The sequence below is a fragment of the Catharus ustulatus genome, chromosome 4 (assembly GCF_009819885.2).
Source record: "Catharus ustulatus isolate bCatUst1 chromosome 4, bCatUst1.pri.v2, whole genome shotgun sequence".
Lineage (NCBI taxonomy): Eukaryota > Metazoa > Chordata > Aves > Passeriformes > Turdidae > Catharus > Catharus ustulatus.
In genome coordinates, this window is record NC_046224.1 from 70,672,381 (window position 1) to 70,699,500 (window position 27,120).

A 27,120-nucleotide genomic window follows, 5' to 3' on the forward strand; every position below is an offset into this window, starting at 1 on the left:
TTGATAGAAGACTGAATAGAAGCTGAGTCTAAGATATTAATCCTCTTAACCCTATACTTTCACCAAAAAAAAAAAAACCAACCCTGCCACCCACAAAGAAACTGTATTCTATAGGATTTTTAGTGAGGGGTGTCTAATTAAGCATAATCAAAAGGATTCAGGAGAAAGAGAAAATAAACATACATTCCTCACGTTGGGTTTCATATGTGTTTTGGGTTAGTTTATGCCACTTTCTTGACAGCACTTCTCAGAGCCCTCCTAATACTGAAAGAATGATAAGCAGGCACAAGAGAGCCTTTGTTCTCTTCAACAGAAGTGTTTTAAATGCCATCACATTCAAACAACTGCTCCCTATCTGGTGTCCTTCCATCTTTTCAAGAGTGACTGCATTGTTGGCTTTGTTTTTTCTCAAGATTCTTATTCCGAATACTAGAAACAAAACAGAGACAGTCATGCAAACAGAATTTTAGGCTTATTGCTTTAATTCTGTGCAATGTCTTGCTCTACAAAAAGGAGAGCCAAGAAGCTATCTGCACTAAGAGCATATAAAGGCCTGTGATGAACAGCTGAGCCAGTTCTAAGGGGATTTGAAAATAGCAGGGAAAGGGCTCTGTCTCTTCTAGAAAATGAGAAACTTTGGACTTCTGATGTACTCCTAAGGGTGGTACAAGGAGTTGTGACAGGCCTCAAGCTCCAGGTGTCTTTACATACTGTGGTGGCAGGTTTAAGTTATAACAGGAATAGAATAAATGCTTCATGATGGATCTGACTGCATATTTTACTAGTTCTACCACCAGATGAAACTCTTGCTCTAAATACTCTAAATATTGGATAATTTTCCCTTGCTTTTTTTCTGCTACATTTCACTGACCTCCCAACTCTCTTCACAGTATCTTCTAGAAACAGCTCAAGTTCTGTACATGTTTTAAGAGAAGGACAGAAAAGTCACCAAGTAATGCCTGTGAGGCCAATTTTTAAGTGACATTTATGCTTAGCTACACTTTCAAAATATGCTCTATTTAATTTATTTTTCAGTCTGCCTTTCTAAACCGGTGATTAAAGATCAATTTATAAAAAAAGAGATTGCTCCCTCATTACTCATCTTGTCCTTCTGCTTATTTCTGGTAGTAATTCAGATTTTAATAGTCATACAGGGATTTCATAAAAAATCAGAACCTTTAATTGGCAAAGAGCAATGGAAAAACAGGACCAGAAATAAAAAAATTATTTGAGCTAGAATGGTAGCCTTAAAAAGATAATTTTCAGACTTCCCTGCCATTTAAACAAAACCTTAGCAAACATTTTCTTTGACAAGCTAATGCTAAATCTCCCCTTTCAAATTCCAGTGTTAATCTGATCCCAAATCAATAGGAGACCAAAACAGGTAACATGGTCATCTAAGGAGGGGATTATGTTGGTTGAACATGCATAAAATGGAGCTGCCACCAACAGCTTTCCCTAGGTCTAGGTGTACATGGCTACACCCATCCACATTAAGTTATGAAACCACATGCTCAGCAACTTGCTACAATAAAAAATCCAGATAACTATATTCATTGTGAGCCAGACATCTGAGGTGCTTTTTATCAAGCAGAACTGCAGATATTTGCTTTGACTGGTAGCAAAGCCATTTCCTTCCAAAGGATGGATAGCATCTGAAAAGACACACTTCTTAAAAACCCCTCTCAAGCCAGCTACTACAGTCTTTTCATGCTCATCTCATGCAGGGCAAGTGGAAACTAGTTTAAATGCACACTTTCAAAAAATCTGTACTAGAAAGATGATCAAGATCTTCCATGTTGCTTCCAAACTATGTAATAACAAGGGCATGTTCTGAGTGAACCTGCTGCCCCTGATTCCTGGAAGGATTTAAGATGCAGCTACCATTCTGCACTCTCATAAATCTGTAAGTTACCTGAATTAATGAGGTTACTAATAAATACACATAATCTTAATTGTTCTCCTTATCCTGGGGTAGATGCCATGTTGGTCAGAAGAACCACAAGGAGAAGTATGGTTCCCTCCCAGGACTGTGCCAGCCTTATCTACTAAAGTAGAGACTGCCTGAGTTGTCATAGGGAAACATCAGATTCTAACACCTTGCCTGGTTTACATTCACAGACACAGGAAAAAAAAGAGGTAGTTTTCTGTTGGATCTTGTGCTGATCTTTAGTATGGATACTATCCACTGGGTAAGTTAAAATTTGGAACATGTTGAAGGTACCAAGACAGATTTTGTTTCTGTTCTAGTAAGTAGGGAAGTAAAATAAAAAACAATTTCACCTAGTATAAATTACTCCTCCAGAAAAACCTAGGATCCTACAGGCATGTTTCCTGGTCCAACAGGTATCTGTTTCTAAACAATATAGGTGAGTTACACCTTGGAGAACTCTGGCCCAAATCCATAGGTGTAGTTAGGCAACTTCATCCCACAGATACTCCCAAATCTCATTGAAGCAGCAATTAGAACTTACAGAAGGAGACCTCTAAATGCCTCTCTGTCAGATAATGAACCACAAAGCAGCCTCCTTTTAGGCTTCATAAAATGTTTAGTGAAAAGCTAAAATCACATTACGAAACCCAAAATAGTCAGTAAGAACAGGTGACACGGAAGAATGCACGGACCATACAGTAGGAAATGGAGCCAGATGTTCTAAGGATGGCAGCACTTTCCCCCACATAATTGTAGCTCTGATAGCACAGCTGAACAACCTTAACAAGAAGGAGGATAACACTACTCCAAGGAATAACTGGTTTGAACTGATCTGGCAGACCTGAACAAGAATAAGCCTGGGCAGGGCAATGGTGCCAGTTCTGCACCCTCTGCAACTCCCTGTGTGGGTGAGACTTTTCTGTGTGGGATGTCCCATTTCTAGATTCTGCAGGACACCCTGCAGCATCCTCTTTGCTCTGTACTGAATATCATACCCCACAGCTTCAGAGACATTCCTCATCACTGCTAGAACAGATACATAAAATTAAGTATGAGAGAGGAAAATAACACTTAAACCCTGTCTTCATTTCAAGATAAGCCTGCCAAAATGAGGTGAAGTTACCAGGAAGATGGGAAACATTTTCTAAAACAGTAACAACTTTTGTCCTCTGTAACTATTTCCATAGAGAGACATTTCAACAGCTAAATTTTCTTGACTAAGAAAACAAGAAAATTTAGTTCCCAAACTACTCCAAAAGCAGAAGCCAAAGAGACCATTATAATTCATCCAGAAAATGTAAAAATTGCCTACATCTCTTCAAGCTCTCTAAATCTGCTTCCCATTTTAAAAGGCTCAGTTGCCAGACAGCAGTAAACCAAAACATCTATTTCAAAAATGTATTGCTAGCAACAGGCAAACTTCTCCACGGGTGTGTAAATCAGAAGGCTCTAGGAACACCCCTGGCCCTTGTCCTAATAAGAGCAGCAATAGCTTGTTTCCAATGCAGAGTAATCTGTGAATATTAACAGTTCAGCAGTTTAAACCAAATAAAACCACATAACTCATCTCAAAACATGCAAGAACACTGTCTGTACAACTTTTTTTGTATCTGACGTTAAAGAGTGATATAACCTGAACCACTACTCTGATGCAGTTGTTCCAGAGCAAAGCCCCAAAGAAAAATACAGTCTCCAAGGTGAGCTGGCAGTTAAGGTGTCTAACTCTCTCAGATATCTAGTCCAACTGATTCACTTCTGCCAAGTCAAACTAGCAGCTTTTGCATGGAAGTGAAAACAAAAATCAATTTGTCACTGAAGAAAAGCATGTTCAGTGCATTCTTAACAATATTAAAATAATTAACACCTTTAATCTTAACAAAATTCGTGGTATAACACTGATTTCCATGAACAAAACAGCTTTTTCAAATCTTCTTTTCCTATTATGGGTGTTAGCAGCATTCTTCCTCTGAAAGCATTTGGTCATGCTTGAGATTTAAAATGCTTTTATAAATTTTGAGATCTGTACTAATTGAAGGATACAGGCACCATTACCAGTAGTAGCCTTGCAGCTTGGCAAAAGCAGATTCAGAATTTCTTCCGTGTTGCATTGTAACAACATTTGGAATTAGTGTAAACTATAGCAGGTCAGAATATTTAGACAAAAATGTAACAAACTCCCGACCCATTCACCGCTCTTCTGCAGAAAGAGATGTTCCCTAAACTGTACTAATTTAAACTTCCACTTTCAAGATAGGAGTCACATGTTATTCAGTCAGAGTTTTCTTTGGATTCTGTGTTGTATCTGCTCACTTTTGCTGACCACAATAAAGTTTTGACTGTGTTCAGCCTTGAAGCTAAGTTTATCTTTCCAAGTGTTTCCCACATGAATAAGCATTACTAAATGAAGACACTACAGTTTATTGCTCAAATAAAATGACCTCAAATGAAGTAAAAAAAACCCCAAATCCCCTAAACAACAGACCACCACAGCTTGAGTAGATTCAAATCAAATACACTCCTGAGTAACTAATTCCAATCAATAAACTAGGCAAAAGTGACACTCAATGACCTTGTTTTGAAGTAACTTTTCCCATGTCTCTTACATGACATTACAGTTCTTCTTGTGCCAGCTGTTCCCAGGGCACTCATTACCAACACAGACTCTGTGCTGGGAACACTCAATGCCCAGTGTTAGGAAGTGAGGCTTTGTTCCCTCAGCAAACCTCGCAATCAGAGCTGGCAGGAACGGAGAACAAACCCCTTGCACTCACAAGACACACCAGCACAGACACACAGGCACATGCTTTCACATTTTGTCTCAGTGCACTGGAAACCCACCGTATCCCCCTGCCTGGATGGGTGTTTTTGGAGAAGCACAAGCATACAGACTGAAATCCTCTGTCTGGAAGCCAGCCCGGTTCAACGAGGGCTCAGATGCACTGCGGTGAATTTTTGGCAATGACCGCGCCAGAAGCTCAATGGAGGCAAGAATCTAAAACACAGAAAATATGTGATCAAACCTGCTCTTCCAAAGCTGTAACACACTCTCAAAAGCAAAAGCACACTATCAATTAACTACAGAAAGATATTTAAACACATTAAAAAAGGACGTTTAAAATATAGCTTACTGCCTCATACTCTTGATGTTTTTATTCTAAGGAAGCTGAAAACTACAGCTGGGGAATTTCCCCCTTTTTAAAGGCACACTGATTTCCTCTAAGCACAGTGGAAACATTTGCATTTTATTGGGCTCCTTTGTCTATGCCCTAGTACCTGTACCTGCCATTGCTGCAAACAAACCCAGCTCTGTCAGCATTTTGCTTAACAACATTTACCAAAAAGTCAGCAGGGGGAGCTCCTCATCTTTCGAAAACGATTTGGTTACATTCAAACCAGAAAAACATCAGATTTTTGCCCTCCTCCCCCACAAGCTTTTTGAACCCAAACCTTCCTCAGCAGGCACAAAAAAATCAAGTTCTGTGGCAAAACTATCCATTTCCCTTCATGAAGCTTGGGGAGAGCAAGGAGGGCAGTGTAAACATTTCTGAGCACATATACCAAGCACTAATTTGTATGTCTAAGTGTGACTATTACTTCCATTATCTCCCAGCTGAAACTTTCTCCATCATGTAAATACTTTTCCAAATACACAATGTTTACAACTGTTTTAGTTGTAAGTGTTTTAAAGTATTTACAACTTTTCACATAATACCTGCATTTTGAAATTAAAATTCCTAATTAAACAGAACTAACCAGATACTAAACCAGGTCTCTTATGAAATCCTGCCACCACTATTGAAAAAAATTTGGAACTGGCCGGTGAGTTCATAACTTGGAATCGTAAAGTCTGTTGAGAGCTAAAGAGGAGCTTTTCTCACCTGTGGAAAAAGGGGTCTCTCATCTCTTTTCTTTTTTAAGCATTCTGCCATTAGTCTCTTCATAGCTTTTGGACAGTTGCTCCTTACTTTGCTGAGGTCTGGAGATAGGTATCCTCGTCCCACCATGAAAATTATCTTTATTTAAGGGGAAAAACAGATGAAAGAGGAAGCAGCTGAGTTGATGAAATAAACAGTAACAAAAGGTGAACATTTTGCTAGACTATTTTGGTAGCAGCAGCAAGCTTTCTGCTCCCAGGAAGCATTATCTGGTATTGGAATTGACAAATTTCTTAGAGTAATGCTTGCTAACCTATTCAGTACAGAGAAAAAATTAGATCTTTCCTCCTCCTCAGAGAGATTTCTGTGAAACTCGAACACTAGTAAATGGTTACCATTTATAGCAATAACCATCTAAGGAACGATTCTTCGGTGTCAAAAACTGACAAAAACAAGAACAAGAAACTCTGTGGCAGGAACAGAATGTCTAAAAATAAATATTCTGTAAAAAAAAGAAATAGTCTGTTTTATATTACAAATCAACAACTTCACATTGAAAGGTATTTTAAGAAACATGTGGACTTCGGAGATTAAAATCCTTCACCTTCTGAGAATTGATTCCATCATATACTTTTCCAACACAAAAGATTATTCTTGACATCTGACCACCTCCCCCACACTTTCAAAAAAAAAACAAAAAAAAAGCAACCAACCAAAACAAAAAAAAAAAAAAAAGAAAAAACCCTCAAAAGAAAGAGAGAAACTGCCTCTTCTCTGTAGAAGAGGAGACAGACAGGCTTGGCATTTTTAAAGGAATTCTTTCAACATGGAAGGCTTGTATTTCCCCTAAGGATAAAACAAGTGTAAAACAAAGTAAACTGATAGGAAGCAGGAAAAAAACCCACAAATATGGTCAATCATTTCTTGTATATATAAAAAACCATCAAACATCACCATGTCAAGCCAAGGTCAACTGCACTGTGGTTTGAGTGCTGCAGTAGCACTGACACTAAAAAGCAATTCCAAGGCAGCTAATCAAAGATGCATTCATGCTGCAGCAGTAATCACTACCTTTTCTGAGTACTCAGATAACCCAGCAGGTGTGTACCTCACCTTCTCTCTAATGAACTGTAACTATTTCATATCTTGACACCAGGGAAAAAAAAAAAACAACCAAAAAACAACAGCAGAAAACTCTCACATCTCAAGTATGCTATTCATGTTATTTACACTAACACAATCCTGGTCCTTTTTTAACTTTCCCCTTCAGTCACATCTGTGTTGGCATTAAGGAAGAACAGAAACCTCCCATATGGTTTCTTTAGAAATCCCCATGTGCCAGAGCAGGATTTCCTAGTAGAGATTTGTGTGCTGCATTCCTTACCTCTGCTGCAATCAGACTTGGCATTATCTAGCAGTTGGTATTTTCTAAATAATGGTACTAGTTGAAGTCATTCAAAATTCATTATTATTAATGTTTCAAATAGTTTCTCTACAAATAATGTAGGGGCTAATCTTGTATTTTAGGCTACAGAAAAGAGTATCACTACAAGAACAGCCTAGAAAAATCTGCTGAAGTGAGAGAAACATTCAGGTGTAACAAGAATGTTCACTATGAATCTGGGATGTGTCATAGATGATGTAGATGCATCAGAGAGTAAAGAATATTTACAACTTCTCATATAATAGACAAGGAGTGACAAAACTCAAGACATTGGATCACATATGTTAGCTTCACTTGCATTTTAAAATTTATTTCAGCACTTCATTATAAGCAGCCACATCACTGGGTTCATCTCTCAGATCTCAAAAGGTAAAAGCTAAACAAGGCCAAATACTGTTTTTAGAAGGATCCATCTGGCCAGGAATCCAGACATTTCCCTTCCTCCAAAAGGCAAAACCAAAATTATAAAAAAGAAAAAAAAAACACTAAAAAGGAGTCACTCCAAATTTGATGAATTGGGATGAAGTGTTCTGGCAGATATGGAAGCAGCCTTATAAAATGGCATTCTCAGATGAACGTTGCTATGGTTTCAATTCTCAAGTACTAACAGTGAAAAAACAAGGGATGAGGACACAGAAGCAACAAATACATCACTACTCAGAGAGAGAATAGTTTACACTGAACTTCTTGATGCACAGGTACTATTTTCAGGTTAGACAGAAATCATCAATCAGGTATGCCTTCCCAAATGTGTCTATCCTGTGGAGGTTTGTTGTGGTGTGTGGGATCATTAAGATTTAAGGAATATTTGTTCACAATTAAGCAAACTTCTTACAGGATCCCCCGACTCTACAGAGTTATACAGTCCAACAAGCAGGATTTGAGAAATGCTGATATCCTGCAGATCAGTCAGATGGTGCATGCTCTCTCAAAGCTGAACTGAATGTAAAATCTTTGGTGAGATGACTACTCTTTGTTTTGTCAGTCCTGTAGCTAGCTGCACTATTTATTATTCACTGCAAGTGGAGGGGTGGGGGGAACAAGAACAATAACTGAACACATACATGGGGGATCATTTTGCCTTTGCAGAACTACTCTAAACTATATTACTATTAAGTAATCTGCTCTCTCCCTAATAAGTATCCTGGCAACCAGTTCAGAAGCTGAAAATCTATATTTAAAATAAAAAGAACACAAAAGAATCCCTCAAGAGAACTAAGTAAATTGTTGCTATATGGCTGAGGCAGATAGAAAATGCAGAAATGTCATCTCACAGCATCAGAATCAAACATCAAACACACAGAACATCAGAAAGTTCAGCACTCAAGGCTGAATCAATCTCTGCTTCAGACCACACTTGACTGAAGTCAGTGTCTCCCCTTACCTGGTCCCTGTTGTTGATGTTGGAGTATGGCAACTGTCCAGTCATCAATTCATAGAGAACAATCCCAAATGCATACACATCCGACTGAAAACTATAGGGGTTTTTATCTTGCATCCTAATAACTTCTGGTGCCTGTATCAGAAAAGGCAAGAATTACTTTTTCTCTACATTGTGCTGCACCTCACCTACCAGGAACAAAGCATGAACTTGTCCAGGGTACAGGTGCAAGGCCCACTCTTGTCTTCAAGTGTTACTCAGTCCCAATATAGAGTGGGTGCTGACATGAATCTCAAAATTCATTGCTTCGTTTCAGCTTGGTGATCTCTTTTACTCTTCAATGGTAGAGCAAAATGACCTTGGTCAGTCTTAGAAGGTATTTGGAAACTAGAATTCTAATGACACTGAAAAGAATGCCAGCTAACAGAGCTTTAAGTTTTTCCAGAGAGAAAAGAAGGAAGTGGAGCTGCACAGGAGATTGTAATATGAAGCAACTCTTCTTGAATCCTTAAAACTTAAGAGCCTCTTACATTTTGCTGAGCTAGTTCCTCTACTCTTCTGCAGGATGTTTTGCAAGGCTCTTCTCACCTTCTCCTCAACCCTAGATTAATGATACTCATTTTCCTCAGCCACCATTTGCATTTCAGTATAAACCTCAGAATGAAAGATGAAGACACTAAAGTTTTTTCTGCTGACTACTGGAAAAGACATACTTACAGAAGAATTGAAAAACACTCATTTACTACTTCCTATTACTGCTTGTCTTTTCCAGCTTAAGCCAGCTTTTATATGTCAGTGTGCCAGAGGGATAGGAGTAGGAAGGTTAATAAATTTGCTGAAACAAGCTCACCACTTCCCCCTTGCTTACCATCCATAGAATGGAACCAGATAACTGTTCAAACTGTTGGGATCCACTCCATCGTGATTTCACTGTAGCTAGACCAAAATCACCTATTTTTACTGTGAGGTCTTCATGAAGAAAAATATCTAAGGGGGGAATGTTAAGGGAAAACAGACAAGCAGAGCTGGGCCTGTCCTAAAAGAGCAATAAACACCTATAAATTTGCAACATGAGCATGACAGTTATAACCATTCACCACACCGAAGAAGGTTTCCACATCACACAGGTTTTAAGCACCCAGCATGGTGAATTATGGTGTGCAAGTGTTACATAAGTAATGACTGGGCCAGGGCTGAACAGACCAGGTGGCTTTCATGAAGTGCCAAGTATGAGAAAAGCTGAGAATACTCCATGAGCCAACTCACATAATCTTTCATTACATGAAGCAAAGGATGCAAAAAACATCTTTGTGATACCAACTAAAACTCCCTATGTTATTGCAATCAAATCTAAACACACAGTAAGCATCTCCTATTTTGTTATTAGTGATATTACCCCTTCTCAGTGAAATTTCTATTTGACAAATATTCACACATGAAGAGCTTTTCACATCAGTAAGTTAATTTCTGGCAGGAAATAAAAAAGGCCCAACAGGAATGCTTTCACTTTCCAAAATTACATCTCTGGGAAAGGATACTATTACTCTTGAGGTCTCTGTGGATGATTGACTTGGCATGCAAATAACTGAAAAGGAATATCACAGGTTAGGTGGGTTAGATAATACTTCACCAATCAACAACCTCAAATTCACTGTACTACTAAAACAAATTCTGTTGACATTCAAACTGCACATTTATGCAGGCAGTAAAACTTCAGTTACCCATGACAGTTTCTACAACATTCACAGGGAAAAAAAAAAAGCTTAGATTTCCAGCTCAAATCTGATGCTCCTGATGAATAACAATTATGCTCCAACTTCTGCTTTTCAGTTAAACTCAATATTCACAGTAAAAAGAACTTCAGTAACTTCTTTCATGCAATTCCATGCTAAAAGTTCTGCCTCCTAGCCTTAATGGGGACTGTCAACTTTGTGTGCTAGTCACAGTTTTAGATAAGGTGTTTCTAAATTGCAGGAGCTAAATGTGCTTCCCAGTCTCTATGTGTACTTGGGTACACTGACTGCTTTTTAGTAGAGGAGTGGAAAAAAGATCCCCTGATTGCAGCCTGGATAAACAGATGGCAGGGAACACAGAGGAAAGTACTTGTGCCATAGCAGATACAGCCTGGGTAAGTCTCCTGTGGCTCTTTGTTTAGTCAATGAGATTGGCACAAAAGTGCTGGAAAAGCCCCAATTTGTGTCTCTGCTTTGAATCGTGTTCACAAAACAGTTTCTGCATCTCCCCTACCTACAGATGGAGCCTGGGGAGATGCACAGGCTAACAGAAGGCTAAGGCTGGTTGCTGCAAACACCTCTATGTCCCTCCTTGACTGAAAATGTAATAGAATACTGAGTAGAAAAAAGGCACAATGAACTGCAATCATCATAGTGGTTTTTCAGCTGAAGTGCAATTTCTCTGGTCTTACAGCAGTGTTCTGATTTTGACACACAATATTTGGCTAGTTTGGTAAATTCTAACTCAATGGCCCTCTACAGCAGTAAGGATTATTTACAATCCTTAAAACAAAACAGGTATGCTCTCTTCAGGTGTTTAAACCTGTTATCCAGAGAGCTCTGATACTTTCACCAAATGCTTTGATGATTGAGACAGGACCCTGTGCTCAGCAAAGTGCACAGAGCTGGTCTTATCTGCCAATGTGAGCCAGAGTGTGAAGGGGAAAAGCAAACATTGCCCCAGTGCTCATTTGCAGACAAGTAATCCAATACTTACTCCATGCCTTGTGCAGTCTGTCGTGCAATATCAATTAGCTTGATCATTTCAAATTTGGTCTCAATGATGTGTAGATGGTGATACAAACTGGACCCTTCACACCATTGTGTAACAATAGCCAACTGGGGTTTTGTTGAGTAACCCATGAAAAGCAGGATATTCACATGCCGTGTTTTCCTGTTTACCAAAAAATAAGAAACAGGAGGAAATCAGATCAGGAAATCAGGAAAACCCAGGCAGATCTATCATAGACTACATACATATTTCCAAACACAAGGTGTTGGGGTAATCTCAACTTATACTATGATAGGTGATAACCTCTTGCTAGATTAATTTAATGAATTATTCCTGAAGCTGGCCTTTCTTATTATACTAACATGAAATAACTACTCTGAGGTAAGTGAAAAAGGTCAAAGTTCTTTTATGTTCTCTTATACTAAGAAATTAACATAGGATGCCCAATGTGTGAGCCTTTGTCCTTGCAGCAAAATGGACTAGGACAGTTCTATGTTATGTGATTGTGCCTTTTCCAGGTTCAGGAATTTGTCAAGTGATGCTGAGAGTAACTGCTGAGGAAACAAAAAGAAGTAGTTTCTTGTAAATACTACCACAAAGCTCAGTAATGATGAATCATAATGCAGAAGGCACAACTACAGGTAAATCTGCCTTGTCTGAGTCAAAGGACAGAACAAGTGATTATGTACATTCTGAAACAAAAACACAAACAGGCTGGGCTCCACCTATGGGACTTCCAACAGAAAGCTGGACTAAGATGTTTGACTTCATTAAATTCTGTCAAAATTCTACCAAGAAAATGAAGAGATATCCAAAGTAGTACATCCCAGAAAGCCTCTACTTCCACAATTAAGAACTTAGAGTTTTTCCAACTAACATTTTCCTAGGGTAAAAGGCTGATCATTCCCTTTCACCATGCAGCTTATTTGAGATGCTTCTGCAGAATAGGTGCCCAGCTCAACACATCAGGGACAAAAACCTTCTTGCTATTTTGTTTCTTAAAAAGAATTATGCTGGACACTGCTCAAGACTGTACTTCGATTAACCTTTTTTCACAATATACATTCTATCATATCATGTTGATGGATTTTTAAGAGCTGAACCCAAACCAAATACCTCCTCTGAGATAGCAGAAGCAGTAGACATGAGAACAGGAAACCATGACGTGACTTTATGAGAATTACATTTACAGAAAAAGCTTCAGAGAAATCATTGTTACTGAACAGAAACTATCAAACAACAGGTAATATAGGCAGGACTGTAGCTGAAAAACCATTAGTCATGTTCTCCTTCAACTTCAAAATGTGGATGAGAGGAAAGAAAGGCCTGCAGCTCACACTCAGGCTTGACTGTGCCCTGGGGTAGTACATGAGCAAAACTAGTCCTGAGTATTTAGACATATGTATATTGACAACATAGGTGTGCATACTCTGTGTGTACCCACACAGTGGGTACAAAGAAATATTTTTAAATGGTTATTTTTTCTGCCTGAACTATCATCACGTAGGAGTGAGACCAATGTGCTCTAATGGAGATTTAAAATTCAGTGATTAATGAAGCACAAATCTACACACATTATTTCATGGCATTAAAAATATTCTTACCTGAGCACTCCTACTTCATTTTTGAAAGCCTGTAACTGTTGAGGTGTGGGTGCCGTAACATTCAGCATTTTCACTGCCACATCACCTTCAAAACAGTAATTTTTATTAAGTGCCATTGATACATATTCCTCTCTTGAGAAAATGCTAGAAAAAGCTAGACAGAGCATCACACAATTTGGGACACACTGTTTTTTTAGCTTACATTAAATAAATCACTACAATTTTAAAGTAAGTCAATATTTGGTAAAACATAGAAATACTATTCTTACTTTACTCTGAGAAATCACAGCCAGGCCAAAGCCATTAAAAATACACATGTGAAATCCTCATTCATCAAGATGGACACTTCTACCTTTCTCATGTTTCACCTTTACCCTAATAATTTTTCAATTCAGAAAAACATGCAAGAGATTCTAAGCAAGATGATGTTCTTACACTAGCTATTTAGCACACTACTTATTAATTTTAAAATCCTATTTACTACATTCTCCCCATTGTGTCTACATCTCTCTTGTTCTGAAGAGCCCAGAACTGGGCCCAGCATTCCAGGTGTGGCCTCACAGTGCTCCCTTACCCTGCTGGCAATGCCTACTGCAGCCCATCCTCTCTGTTTGTGGCATGGGCACACTGCTGGCTCCATTCAGCCTGGTGCCCAGCAGAACTCCAGGTGTGTTTCTGTCCATCTGGGTGTGCCTTGGCAGGCACTGGGACCTCCCCAAGGACAGCTGTTTGCCATCATGGCCACATACCATGCCACTTTCCTTTGTAGACTGTTCCAAATGATCCAGATCCTATCCTTTGTCCAACTGTGATCTGTCCATCTGGTATCTCCCAATCATCACTCGAATCCCGTCGACCAAGAGTTTTCTTTATGTATGTGCAAAAACAATAAAAAGGACGAGAATGAGTGCATTAATGTCTCTGAAAACAGCTCCTTTGTTAAAAATCTTATCAGTATTTCCCATCATTAATATCCTAACAAGATGTTCTTGTTCAAATGTTGTCTTCTGACTTTTGAAGTTAGTCCTACACAAAACCACAGGACACAGGTATGCCAAATTATTACCTGGCATGCAACATTTGCAACAGCTTTTTGGCAGTGTTAAAACCAAAAAGAAAGAAGTATTTTATTTTAAATTCTCAACCATAATACTAAATTGTGAATTTAAAAAAAGGTGGATATTTTTATGTTTTCATGTAGTGTTATATAAAAGTTTGTTATGGACATTCATTATTTTCAAAGTTTATGAACCACATGGGAAAAGTTGAGCTGTTACATGAAGGGAAAGTGGCATTACAAGATGAGGCACACCAGTAAAAGTGAGTTTGGTCAATTATTTAAATTATTTATTTATCAGTCCCACAATTAATTACTGGTTTAAAGTGGTTTTAATGTGGTTATCCCACTCTATTATTTATTAGCTTCAAGTCCTTGATCATTGCCATATTCATCTTCAAAATAACTTAGGAAATTTGGATGAAAGAAAAGTGAGAGGAACACGGTTGTGTAACAGCTGTACAAAAGAAAACAGCTGATCTTTCCCTTACCATTCTATTTCTGTCTTCTGAGGATGAGGATGATTTCCTTTCCCGTTGGGGTCCTGGTGATTTCTGCAACGCTTTCACATTGGTTAGTGACCCGGGCAAAGAAGCAGGAGGTGTTGCAGACAAGCCTGCAGCTGAGCCTAAATTTCAGAAATAGGATAGTTTTATCTGTAAGAACCCAGTTTACAAGAATGTATTGATATTTACTAGGTGCAAGAACTGTGTTTAAGATGCAGTATCTCTAAACATCAATGTGAATGCTAAGAGAAAACAAACATATACAGAAATATTTTCCTAATATTAGATTGGTGCTCAAGTCTCAGATTTCAGGAAGAGACAAGTCTATAGCAAACATCTCTGTACAGATAGTCTCCAGTTTCTTGTTCATCAATTAACCAAAGGACAATGCCTTATTAAGTAAGGAAAAAATACTTCAAAAGGTATTTTTAAAATTTTATCAGTTTCTTTGAGAAGAACAGTAGCATTTTAGTTAGCAGCATCTACCTCTGATACTTCTTGTAGCTAAGCTTTTAGGAACCCAACAAATAGCTGAACTACTGTACTTTGGAATCAAAATAGACTAAATGCAAATAATTTAAATGTTTCCTGGTTGAGTCTCCAAGTGCCACCTGAAAATCATTTGGCTGTTTTAAAGCTGTTAGCAGAGAACTATTATTTTAAAATCAATATTAGACTTTAGAAAGGATTTTAAAAGAACAAGTACTTTAGTTAGCTATTTGAAGCATATTCTAGGAAACACAAAAAAAGCCCAGTATGTCTGTAGCCTGTAGGTTATCTAAACAAATCTATGCAGGAAAATGTTACTAAGAGAGTTGTTTCAGAGCCCCAGTGGCCCTTTTCAAATAGAGCACTTCACCTAGACACTGCTTTTTAAGATACATCACAATTATTCCCAACAAGGTTATGCTGACCCTTCCAATGCAAAGGACATAAAATAGGGTCAACTGTTAATTAAAATCATGCTGCTTTGCTAAACAAAGTATGTCATTGAACAAAACCTCTAACATTCCACTGCCTTCTCTCACATCAGTGCTCTGGGAAGTGGTGGAAGACAATATTCCACCTCATATTTTCTTAGAAGCTCCCCTCTTAAACAAAAAGTGCCTCCTAATGGCAACTAGAGTTCAAAAACTGACTTTGTGAGTTTTAAAAAGGGTTGCTGAAGTTCAGTCACTCAGTGCATGCTAATTTATCAAATTACACATATCCATCACTGGACTCAGTAAGCTAAAATCTATACACTTGGAAGTGGAAACACAAAATAACACATCAACAGCTACAAAATAGAGCACAGCACCTGTAAACTCTGTCCCACACACTAAAGCAACAATAATGATACCTACTGGGTATCCTAACTACATTTATAAGCAGTTGGAAGCCAGTGACCTGAAGAATGGATTTGTGTTCATGTTACAGCCACTACACTGTCTTTTATTTATTATATGATTTATCTGAAATCAAACATATATGGAATTAAATGTATGATATCCCCTGATCATGGGCAATTTGCCAAAAGTTAACTGGGCTACAGATTTCCCCTGCAATAGCCAGGATCTGGGATGCATTTTCTTTGAGGTAACTAAAATCTCTTCAAATACTGCAATATGAGAATACCAGCACAATATTCACCCTTCACCAGAAATGCTCACAGCACATGGCAGAACACTCTAGTTAATCTGTTCATAATAATACCAGATGGCCTGTTTTCCAAGTTATTAGAGTAGAATACTTCAGATAATGCTGGATTTAAGTCAATAGCTTGGACTTTGAAGCTGTACATAACATATTTCATTCTGTAGCCAGTTTGCTTGTTGGGAGCACCTGTCTTCTTACAAACACTTCTGGAGGATCCTTACAAGTTCAAAGGGTGAACTGCTCTTGATATATTCTGAAACAAAAGTCTTTGAAACAGCCAAGATGGTAGCATTTGAAAACCACACTACATGCACTGAACTAAACATTTCTACATGTATTATGCAGAGACAAGTATAAACATTTCATGCTATTACTCAATAGCTGGTTTCTCCAGCATATGAAATCCCAGAGATTTTTTTGGGGGTGATTTTGTGCAATACAATCCATTGACAGCTTAAGGCCTGAATTACCCCCATGGTCCATGACATGAAAATCTAAGTGTCTTATTTTACATAGTACAGGATAAAAATACTGTTTCAGTCAAATATGCTAACTAAATAAAAACTACTAAAACCATCTAGAGCCCCCATGTGGTGTCAATAGCACATTGTCAAAATGAAGTATTTGTTGAAAGCTGTCAAAACTCATTACTTGAAAAACTTGAGACCTAACAAGATATCAATGGAAATGTTTGCAATTCACATTTTATTTCCTACATCACTTTTCAAAACAAAGAACATTAAATAGAGAAGATTCTTATAACACTGAACTGACTTAAACTGATCAGTCAAGGAAATTCTAAGTTAAGGACATAATTTTATCTTTAAAATCACTGCAATGCCAGCCAAAGCCCTTTGTTTAGAAAAATTATATTAAGGTCCACAGAAAAACCTCAACTATGAAATTCCTTGCTTTTGAAGATTTAAGTCAGACTTCATTTATAATCATTTTCAAGCGTGTAAAGGTGAAAGTGAGTATGTGTGAAAAGCACATTCAAAGCATTCCAGCCAGGCCAAGCAAAAAAACAGAGGTGTTCTGATAAACTCACACACTTACATACACACGGTGTGAGGGTGAGGCACAAACAGCATCTGTGGTTTTACTTATTTGGTTTGGGTGAAAACAAGAAAGAAGAGCCCAACTACCTCTGAACACTGGGCCAGGCTCAAAATCAAACACTATTTCACTGGGGACAGAATGAAGGAGGGGACTGGGAGTCCGGGATTGGTATTTCCGAAGACAGCGCATCAGCTGGTTCAAAGGGGCTGTTAGAGAGAAAGAGACGGGCAGGCAGAGACAGAAAGACAGACACATAGAAGAAATGAAAGAAGTCATGGGAAATAACTAGGATGCTTTGACTCCTAATCATAGATTGCTTCTGTACTTTTGAAGGAAAAAAAAATAAAGTCAATTCCCAAGAACACCGTTTCAGGACTGGAAATAGCCAATTGTTTTCAGATGCCAAGCAGACAGTTTATGATCGAAAGTTATAACCAACATGATTGCACAACATTTAAATGTTGGACAAAATGGGCAAAACTCTGGAGAGCCACACCTGTCAACACATACAAAAATAGCTAAAACTGGCAACTTGCTATTAGTAGCTTGCAGGGTTAAAGGAAATTTCTTTTTTAAAAGTGCCTGTTGCTGGCATTATTAAAGACAGCTCCATCAAACACAACACATATCAGATTTGCATGGGAGAAACAAAGTCAGTGAAAGCCCACAGTACAAAACCTTTGAGATAAGGAAAGGTGCACTATGGTAATTCAGACCCATACTTATGGTTGAACTAAGTTATAATTAATAGGAGACAATTGTGTTACTGATTTGGAAAAACTGTCATATGCCTGCCATACTTAGTATTTCTCTATTTTCAGTATTTCTGCTTTATTCTTATATTCATAGGAATAAATGCAGCACATAAGAAGCCCTCTTTAGGACCTTGACAACCAGTGGGAGAAGTGACTTGAGAGGCCCGTGCACAATAACTGAAGAAAAAAAAAAAAAAAAAAGGAAAAAAAAATCAACCTCCTGGCAATAGTTCTGACTTAACTGTGAATTAGGGCAGTGAGTTACTGCAGCAAACATAAAAAGACCTGGCTTTAGTATAAGATCCTAATAATCTGCTTCCAAGAGTAGCACAGGCATGCAGTACAGCAAAGCAGCAACTTCAGCAGGGTAGAGGGGGAGAAGAACTGGAGTATTTCAGGCTGCTTTAGGATGCAGCAGTTTGTATGGAAGGCCCATCTACCACGATGGTTTTCACTGAAAACCCCTGTTGTTTCCATGGGTGAAAAGTTAACAACAGGCATAAAAATCTTTGGGAAGTTGTAGTGTATCTCTGTGCAGCCATGTGAGTGATTAAGTGTATGTGTGTGTGAGAGAGAGTAAAAAAAGTTGAAGTGTGAAGTAATTTTAAAACTAAAAAAACTAGATACTACTTCCAAACTTGTTCTCCTTCTGTCTCCCCCACTCCCACAATGACCAGCAAATGACTCAAATCTTTGTGAAACAAATACTAAGTTCATGGACAAGCAAATGTAAATTCACTTTTTCGTTCTAGTTATATTTTGCATTGTGGCTGTGTTTTGTAGAAGGAAGTAGGGCAACGAGAAGGGAAAAAGCAGTTGTGTAATTAAACGTAACACAGTAGTTAGTTTAAATGCTACTTACCTCCCTCTCCTCGTAAACTCTGGTCTCTAATCAAGTCCTACAAAAAATTAAAAAGCTGTGTTTAATTTAGGTATTAACACTTACATTCTGGAATCAATTGAGACTGATAAATTTGAGAATTCATAGTATCATATGTTGCCCATGAAATAAAAGGGGTTTCCTACCCTGACCTACTAACAGCAATGACTCCAAAGAACTACTACACTTCTCAAAGTTAAGTTACTTTAAAACAGCATCTCTCTGTAGTAACGTGAAATGTACACCACCCAAAAGAGATGTTGACAAGAAAATATTGATTTACAAACGCCATTGGTCAAAACATAGAAAGAAATACTGAGTCAAATGTTCTATTACTGTACCACAAATGATTTAAATTGTCATATCAGATCCTGGGACATGTGGTGTATCAGTCAAATGAACCCTGCTTTGCTTTTCCTTGTACCAACACACCTGATTTGCATAGCCAGCACACTGCTCTTCTCAGAAATTACTAACTGCAGAAGGCTTTCTTCTCTTGCAATCCTCTGTGAGCTGAGTGTGTATTGCAACATGTCCAGACTAACAGCAAACTACACTAAGGATTTTATAAACAGCAGTGGAAAATTCTAGCAATTTCCTTCTGTATGTCCATATTTATAATAAAGCTTTTTCTTTTTTGGTTACACTATTACATTGATTCCCTTCTTGCTCCATAATAATATTTGTTCCCTTGCACACCTATGCTTTGCCAAAAGCACTGGCTATGTCTCAGCTGCACTACATGCAAATGTCTACACAGCCACACTCTTAAAATTTCACCTTTCCTCAGTTCACATGCAAAACAGATCTTCTGCCTCAGTGTCCAGGCACATTTCAAGACTGTTCACCTGACAAATGACTAATTTCTAGAGAGCAGACTTAGAGGTAAAATACAAACTGTGTATGTTAGCAAAATTAGCAAAAGGCAACGTCTTGAAAGGTCCTAACTGTCCTCATGGAATACCAAGCATTATTATTAGTTACATTTCACCATCCAGAAATTTCAAAATTGTGGAAAAAAACTTTAAGTGTAGTAGCTTCTGAACACTCCAAAGGAATGCTTGGAACAACACATACTGGGGTCTTAAACTCTTAAGGAACTATCAGAATATGTGAACTCAGCTTAATGTAATTATTTAGTTTCCTTCAATACCAAAAACATTACTTGTAATACAAATGTTAAAAGGTCTCTATCTTGTATAACAATGTGGTTAACACAGAATCATTTGCAGAGTGGTTACTGGCTACAGCTAACAGCATGAACCTTGGGACTAATGACAGACAAAAAAGAGCAGTTGTTTGGGGCAGAATGTTTCTTTGAAAATGAAAAAGGACTGTGAAAAGACAGCTCTGCTTTTGGAGAATGGAATGTGTTAGCTCTCAACAGAAGAAAATTTATTAAATAAAAATGAATGATCTTTGAAAATTCTAAGGGATCACTAAGGATTACATTAGAAACAAAGCACTTGTGTGTACACAATGAATTTAGCACACTGCTATTCACAAGGAACACATGCACTCTACTACTCCTGATCTAAGTGTCAGCAATACTCACATCAATATTGACTGGCTCGATTGTGTTGATGTGGACATTGGGAGCTGAGGAGGATCGGTCGCGTTGCCCAAATTGATTTCGATGGTCTTCATCTGCTGGTCGGAGGGGCTGTGGGATTGGAATGGATTTTGAAGGAGAAGGACTAGGGAGAATTGGTGGTCTGAGAAACAAAGTCAAGGAAAAAGAGGATTTAGGTCTACAAATGGCTTCAAACGCTGCATAGTGGGTGTGGTAAGTCCTTTTCAACTATCACAATATGTAACAAAAACACTGATCTAGAGCCCTGACTAAAAACAATTTACAATGAATGGTCTCTACTCCCCTATGATCAATTCCAACAACTCTCTGTTGCATCAACTACCTAATCACATGGCTGTGAAGTGTTCTGAATTAAAACAAAGAAAATCATACCATACCAAACTAGTAACAATAAATCCTGATCTGAAAAACTCATGCTGCTCAACATGCATTGCAGATAGAAAGATACTCTGCAGTTTCCTCAGCTGAGTCAATGCAATACACTCATTTTAATGGTAATCAATTGAGAACTAAAAATGCTTAATGCCTCATATTAATGTTGCAGTCAGAAAATGCATAAAACGTATTGATGGGATTATTTCTCAGCAAAGAAAGAGTGAAAATTATTCATTCAACCTAATTGATTAATAATAATGTATTATCTATACTAAAAATAACATGCCCAATGTATTATTGATACTAAAAATAAAAATATCACCTTTTAACCTCAACCTTTAAGAATAGCACAACATTTTGAATGTTATTTACAGTACTACAATGCAATAGGTTTGACTGAGGAGATAAGTGTTCAGAATACACAAACAAGCTTCCTGAAGGAATGCAAATGCTGCCAGTCATAAATGTAGATTAAGTCTTTAATTATGGTATAATGAACTGAATATTCAAAAGACAAAACAACTAAACACTTGGGGGTTTTGTCTGTAAAAAGGCAGAAAGTCACTTCTTTTGTTATCCGTGGATTTTGTTAAAAGTGCAATAAACTGGCAATTATCTCTTACTCTGGTCAAGGTCAGTCAGTGTTAAGCCTAATGACTCAATCTAATGGATATAAGGCAAAAGGCTAAGGAAAACATCTGCCATCTTTGTCAAAGAAAACTTCATGTTAAAATATACATGGTGTCTGGCGACAAGGTTTTTAAGAGTTGGTTTCTTCCTAAGTTCTAAAAGAGGAGTGGAGTCCTCCAGCCATTCAATGACTCATGGATTAATTATTATGTCTACAAAGACAATGCCCACAGGGAAAAGCTTCAAAAATAAAACAGACAGCAGCACAAAGCAGCAATAGGTCCTGATGCCACCTCCTGTAAGCAATGCTCCACAGCCTCTTTAGAAACCTTTGGGGAAACTTAACATTTTCAACAGGACATCTTGGCATTTTGTCAGAAACAGGTCTGCTTTATAGCCTACTATCCTACCTTTCATTAACAAGTTTATCCAGTTTGGCACTGCTCCCAGAACTTGGTGTTATCTGTATCCTAAGTACCTGTCATCTTTTCCTTCCTGGCCAACCATCTCACAATTGAAAATGGCAGAACAAAGTGCTTGTGAATTCATTCAAGTAACAGTCTTGTAAGTCTTCCAATGAAACACCTGAATATGTTTGGGAAGTGAGGCAGGAGAAAAGCAGCAGGGGCTTTAACCCTGCTTAACTTTAAAAAAAATAAAGTAGTTACCAACTGTCACATGACAGAATATAGATTTTGGGAAGATAGTGGGAAGCAATGAACTAAAACTACCAATAGCCAAATCTCTGGGAAAAGGGCCTTGAAAAACCCAGCATTTTAGAAGTTTTTTATAATTTCAGAACTATTTTTTAAAATGCAGTTATACACACACATAAGCTGAAGTTTTCATTCACTGCTACCTAAGTACCTTCAGGTAAAATATTGCAGATCACAAATTTTAAACTCCTGAATGTTTTTATAAGTAAATCATGCAACTAGAACACAAATCAGGAGATGGGACACCTCACAGATCCAAATGCAGGACCTGACTGACATTTAAAGGCATTTTGTTTTCATGTTAAAGCAAGCACATCAAGTGCTGCACAAAAAAAAGTATGACAAGTCTAAAAGGTGTCTCAACCAGGCCAATACTGTCATTGCTGGGATAGCTAACTCCTGATAAACTTCCTGAGAGTTCTCAGGTAATAAGGAAATTAAGGAAATATATCACAACATCCATCAGGACATTGCACACCATGTGAGCTCTGCCACATGACAAAAACAGAAGTGATCAGATATTCTGTGATCATGAGTAAGCCAAGGGCCAGAAAACCAGATTGAGGCAATATTGTTTCAATTACATCCTCCTTTGAGTCATAAATGGTCATCTGCTACTTCTGTTTTTCTGGTCACAGGTTATCATGTCCATCATGTTGCTAACACAGATAGCATGCTACGTCATACCGTGTTTGAAAACAACATGAACAGCTTTTTCTACTCATTCAAGTCTTACTGGGGGAAGTCCAGATCTTTAGAAACTAACTGCAGACTGATAAGGAATTAATATTTTTTTTTTCAGTCTCTAAGCTATTACTTGGAGGATCCCTGGGCTTCAGACAACAAAGAATGCAGAGATGGGAACCTCATAAGCAGTTAGTTACATGCTCCATTATGATTTTATTAATGGGTGTCCTTGAGACACTTTGAAAAAAGTAGGTTATTCCTGCTAAAAGAAAATGTTTCTTGAAAAAGGTAACTAGTGAAGTAAAAGAGACAAGGGGCTTGCTAGCTAAGACAGCCTGCTGAGACCACAAGCTCAGAAAATATTACCACCAGCTTCTGCCGGTGTGTGGCCAAAACTGGATCTTGATCTGCAGCAAGATCTTGTTCTATCAAAAACACATCACCACAAAGAGCACAGTGATCCTCTGAGCTACCAAAAGGCCATTCCTACAGTACTCCTACATTTTAATTACAGTAATTTCACGATTATAAATCACACCTGACTATAAGCTGCACGTTACAATACAGAGTGTGATAAAAGGTATCTATTCTATCACCATCTGTTGAGGGTGGGGGGCAGTGATCCTTATCTCCACAGGAGATATTCTGCTAATGGGCCATCCATTGAAACCAGGCAGGGCATTGTTCTTTATCTTTTCACAACCCATCCTTCCTCCAGCCAGTAATTTTCTGCTCATGGCCATTGAGTCCCACTGTGGGACTGATAAAATTACTGCATCCCATTGGAAGTTGCTCCAGCCAGGGGCAAGAGCCCAACATTTCTTACCAAAATAAAAACAGAGGCTTTGGGACACTAAGGGAACCCCTTTCTCCACTGGACTCCAGAGGAAAACTGGATTTCTCCACATCACCACTGGACCTCCGGAGGGAAACTGCACCTTGTACAGGAGCACTGCTCCAACTGAATCACATCTGTCACTGCAGGAGGATGCAGCCACCATGGAATGGGACTGCTACCAACACCCTGCCTGACGGGGTGTCAGGTTGTACTCTGACTTTGTCAGGTTTGGAGTTTGTTTCTTTGTAGTACTGTATTTCTATTTTAATTTCCCTAGTAAAGAACTGTTATTCCTAATTCCCATATCTTTGCTTGAAAGCCCCTTGATTTCAAAATTATAATAATTTGGATGGAGGGTGTTTACATTCTCCATTTCAAAGAGAAGTTCCTGCCTTTCTCAGCAGACACCTGTCCTCCAAACTAAACCAGCAACTTTTTGTTCTTTGTCCATATATAAGCTGCACCTGATAAGCCACACTTTGGTTTTTGGACCAAAATTTTAGTCAAAATTGTGCAGCTTCTAATTGTGAAATTACTGTACTTGAGAAGAGTAGGAGTGACACTGGAGTTAAAAGGTCCAGATATCATCATTTGGAAAAGGGTGACAGGGTCTATTCCAGGCCAGTTCCAAAACTAGTTCTTAGGCTATGGAAGCATAGAGCTGACAAAATACACTGAAAAAAAAAAAAAAATTCAACAAAAAAAACCCCAAAAAACAAACAAACACGACAGACCCCCCCCAAACAAACCAAACATACAAAAAACACTTAAACAAACAACCCCCACCCATAAAAATGATGGGCTGAGCCTTTAGGAACATGAGTTTGAATATCAGGATCTGAGTTTCTGTTGTTCCTGTGGCCTTAGTGAACAGTTTACAGCCACCTAGCTAAAGGAGACCTTCTGCAAGTAAGAAGATAAACGACCTTCTCTCAGCTCCTATATGAGGGCATTCTTTTAACAAATCATTCTCAGCTTCTGAGGCAACAAGTGCAGAGTTATCAAATCTCAAACAGTTACAACCTTCCCTGGCAGTGTGACAGAATATGCTTTTACCTTGGATCATATGTTTAGGATTAGCACATTGTTTATCAGGTAAAATAGAAGGATGTTTTATTAGGAAACAAGAATAACTGATAAGATATAAAATTTTTATACCCTTTATCAAGCACAGAAAGTGTCACGTGTCCACAGATTTACTATCCCACAAAACTAGGTCCACAAGGAAGAGTAATGTAACCCAGAAAAGTGTCTGCACATCTTTCACTATATATAAACAAACAATTTTATAAAATCATATACAGTATGTCTATTGGATTTTTGGACTTGCAATGATATAAATTAGTTCACTTTACAAATGCAAAAGAAAATTTTAACACAGATTTTCCTTAATGGCCTTTACTCACCCATGTGATGTTTCATAAGTGTTTAAGAGCTGGTCTATGCAGGAAAGATTTTTCATGAACTTTTTCTTAATGATAGGTGTCTTTGGGTTTCAAGTTTTTGTTGACTGTATTTTTATTTTGCTGTAGTTGAGCAAATACTTGAACTGAAAACCCACATTCTCCTAGCGTCAATTATAAGGTATGAACCAGTTTCTTTTTAAAATGATAGCACCTCTCCTGAACTGAGATTTTCTTTCTCCACCTCACAGCCTGAACAAGTCCATCACAGATTAGCATTGGACTCAGTGTTGCACACACCTGTAAGCTCCACACTCATATCCAAACCAAACTTACTGCCAACTAATATGTGTATCAAGGCTTTTTTCTTGATTTTTTTTTGTTTACACCAGAGCGTTAACACCAGACTGGATTTGGTTGTTGTTACTGCTGATAATGAAGAACACAGTGCACTTCCAGCTCTAAGCAGTTTCTAAGGACTGCTGAGGATCTGGGACACAATGGTATTTCAGCTATAGCAGCAAGCAAGTAAATTTAAATTGTGAAGGCCAAATAGGTTCTGATTTAATTATTGTGGTACTCCATAGACATTGCCAGAAAAACATAATTATTTTCTTTGCCCATCCCTGCAGCCTGGAAATACTCAATAATCCCAAATCAAATGCCAATTTGGAGAAAGGGACAGCAGTACCAATTTGTAACTAAAAAACTTTCTTAGTAGCACCCTGTGAAGTCAGTCTAGAAGCATCATGAGACACATCTGTAACAGTCATGACCCTACACAAATTCGTGCAGTTGTTTATACCATGACAACTTGTTTTCATCCATGTTGGTTTGTAGGGGAAAAACAACTGCCAAGATTATTACAACAGTGTGCACTCATTTATAATGGCCTTTGGGCCCAAAATTCCCTTCGCATACCAGGGGTTATCAAGAGAAGCACACTGCCACTGTTAAGTCCTCCAAACCAGGTCCAGTTAACTAGCAGGTTTTTGCAAATAAAGTTTTGGAGAGCAAGAGGTTTCTCTCACTTGTTGCACAGACTGACAGAGTTTCCTGATCCTGATACCAAACCTTTTCTGTGAAGCAAGAATGCATATCAACTCAACTTGGATATTGTAGGAACATTGGGAACATTCATATGGAGAAAGGTGGTGCCAGAACTTTTAGAGGAAAAGTTCTTTGTTTTATGAATTAAAACACAAAACTATCGCCACATACCACAGGATCTAACTGGCATTGTAGCATAAGAAGTAATAATCTAAAACTCTATCTTTGCTTCCTTGGCTTTTCCAAAGCTTTTCTAGACATTCAAATATCTTCAGCTGAAGCAGAAGGATCAGTCAACATTTGGAAGACAGAAAGGAAAACAGAGGTGTTTAATCACAAGCTGGAGCCTGCTCAAAGGCAAGGACGGGCAAACTTCCAAGAACGGTGCACCAGACATTGCCCTTTTCTTCCTCCAACTTAAAAGATGAAGCATATTGGGAAACGTTGTTTTTCAAAGAGTCAAGATGTTGCCAACTTGCTTATTTCTGTCTTTTTCATGTATTTGAGACTGAGGGAACTGGGTTCACAGAAATTCTGTGCCCATATTTTACGAGCCAAGATGGAGAAGAAACTTCATGACAGTGCAATGAACGAAACAAATACAATGTGTGATAGAGTTTCCTTACTTCAATTTTATTACAAATGGCTCTTAGCAGGGAGACCTTCACTTTTCTTTACAGTTAACTGCATATTGTAACTAAAATGGCTGTTTTGGCATGACAGGATGGAAAGAACTAAAATGGGACACAAAACCTAATGTAGAGGCTGGACACCATTTTATAAGGGGTTCAGAAATGTGAAACAGGACAATGTATGTTCCCTCATCTAGGGCTGGAAAACCTGGAAGGACTGCCTATGGCTCACAGTTGGAAGAATGTAAGGCGGCAGGCCTGGATGGCTTTAGGATGTTACACATGAGCAATGTGAAAGTTGTCCAGTGTGTTCAGCAG

The 27,120-nt window shown here is 38.2% G+C and overlaps 1 protein-coding gene across 2 annotated transcripts in view; it reads right to left on the minus strand.

Moving 5' to 3' along the window:
• Window positions 1–27,120, minus strand: part of BRAF (B-Raf proto-oncogene, serine/threonine kinase) — an 80,666-nt gene that overhangs the window by 3,524 nt on the left and 50,022 nt on the right. The window contains exons 8-19 of one of the 2 annotated variants that reach the window (XM_033057869.1): window positions 20,433–20,592; window positions 18,860–18,896; window positions 17,329–17,448; window positions 14,531–14,667; window positions 13,732–13,849; window positions 12,983–13,067; window positions 11,364–11,540; window positions 10,172–10,218; window positions 9,502–9,620; window positions 8,637–8,768; window positions 5,812–5,946; window positions 4,772–4,925 (exon numbers count right to left, since the gene is read on the minus strand). In XM_033057869.1, the coding sequence (XP_032913760.1) occupies window positions 4,772–4,925; window positions 5,812–5,946; window positions 8,637–8,768; window positions 9,502–9,620; window positions 10,172–10,218; window positions 11,364–11,540; window positions 12,983–13,067; window positions 13,732–13,849; window positions 14,531–14,667; window positions 17,329–17,448; window positions 18,860–18,896; window positions 20,433–20,592 (1,421 nt within the window). The remainder of the gene's footprint in view (window positions 1–4,771; window positions 4,926–5,811; window positions 5,947–8,636; window positions 8,769–9,501; window positions 9,621–10,171; window positions 10,219–11,363; window positions 11,541–12,982; window positions 13,068–13,731; window positions 13,850–14,530; window positions 14,668–17,328; window positions 17,449–18,859; window positions 18,897–20,432; window positions 20,593–27,120) is intronic. The other variant, XM_033057870.1, reaches the window with a different exon arrangement.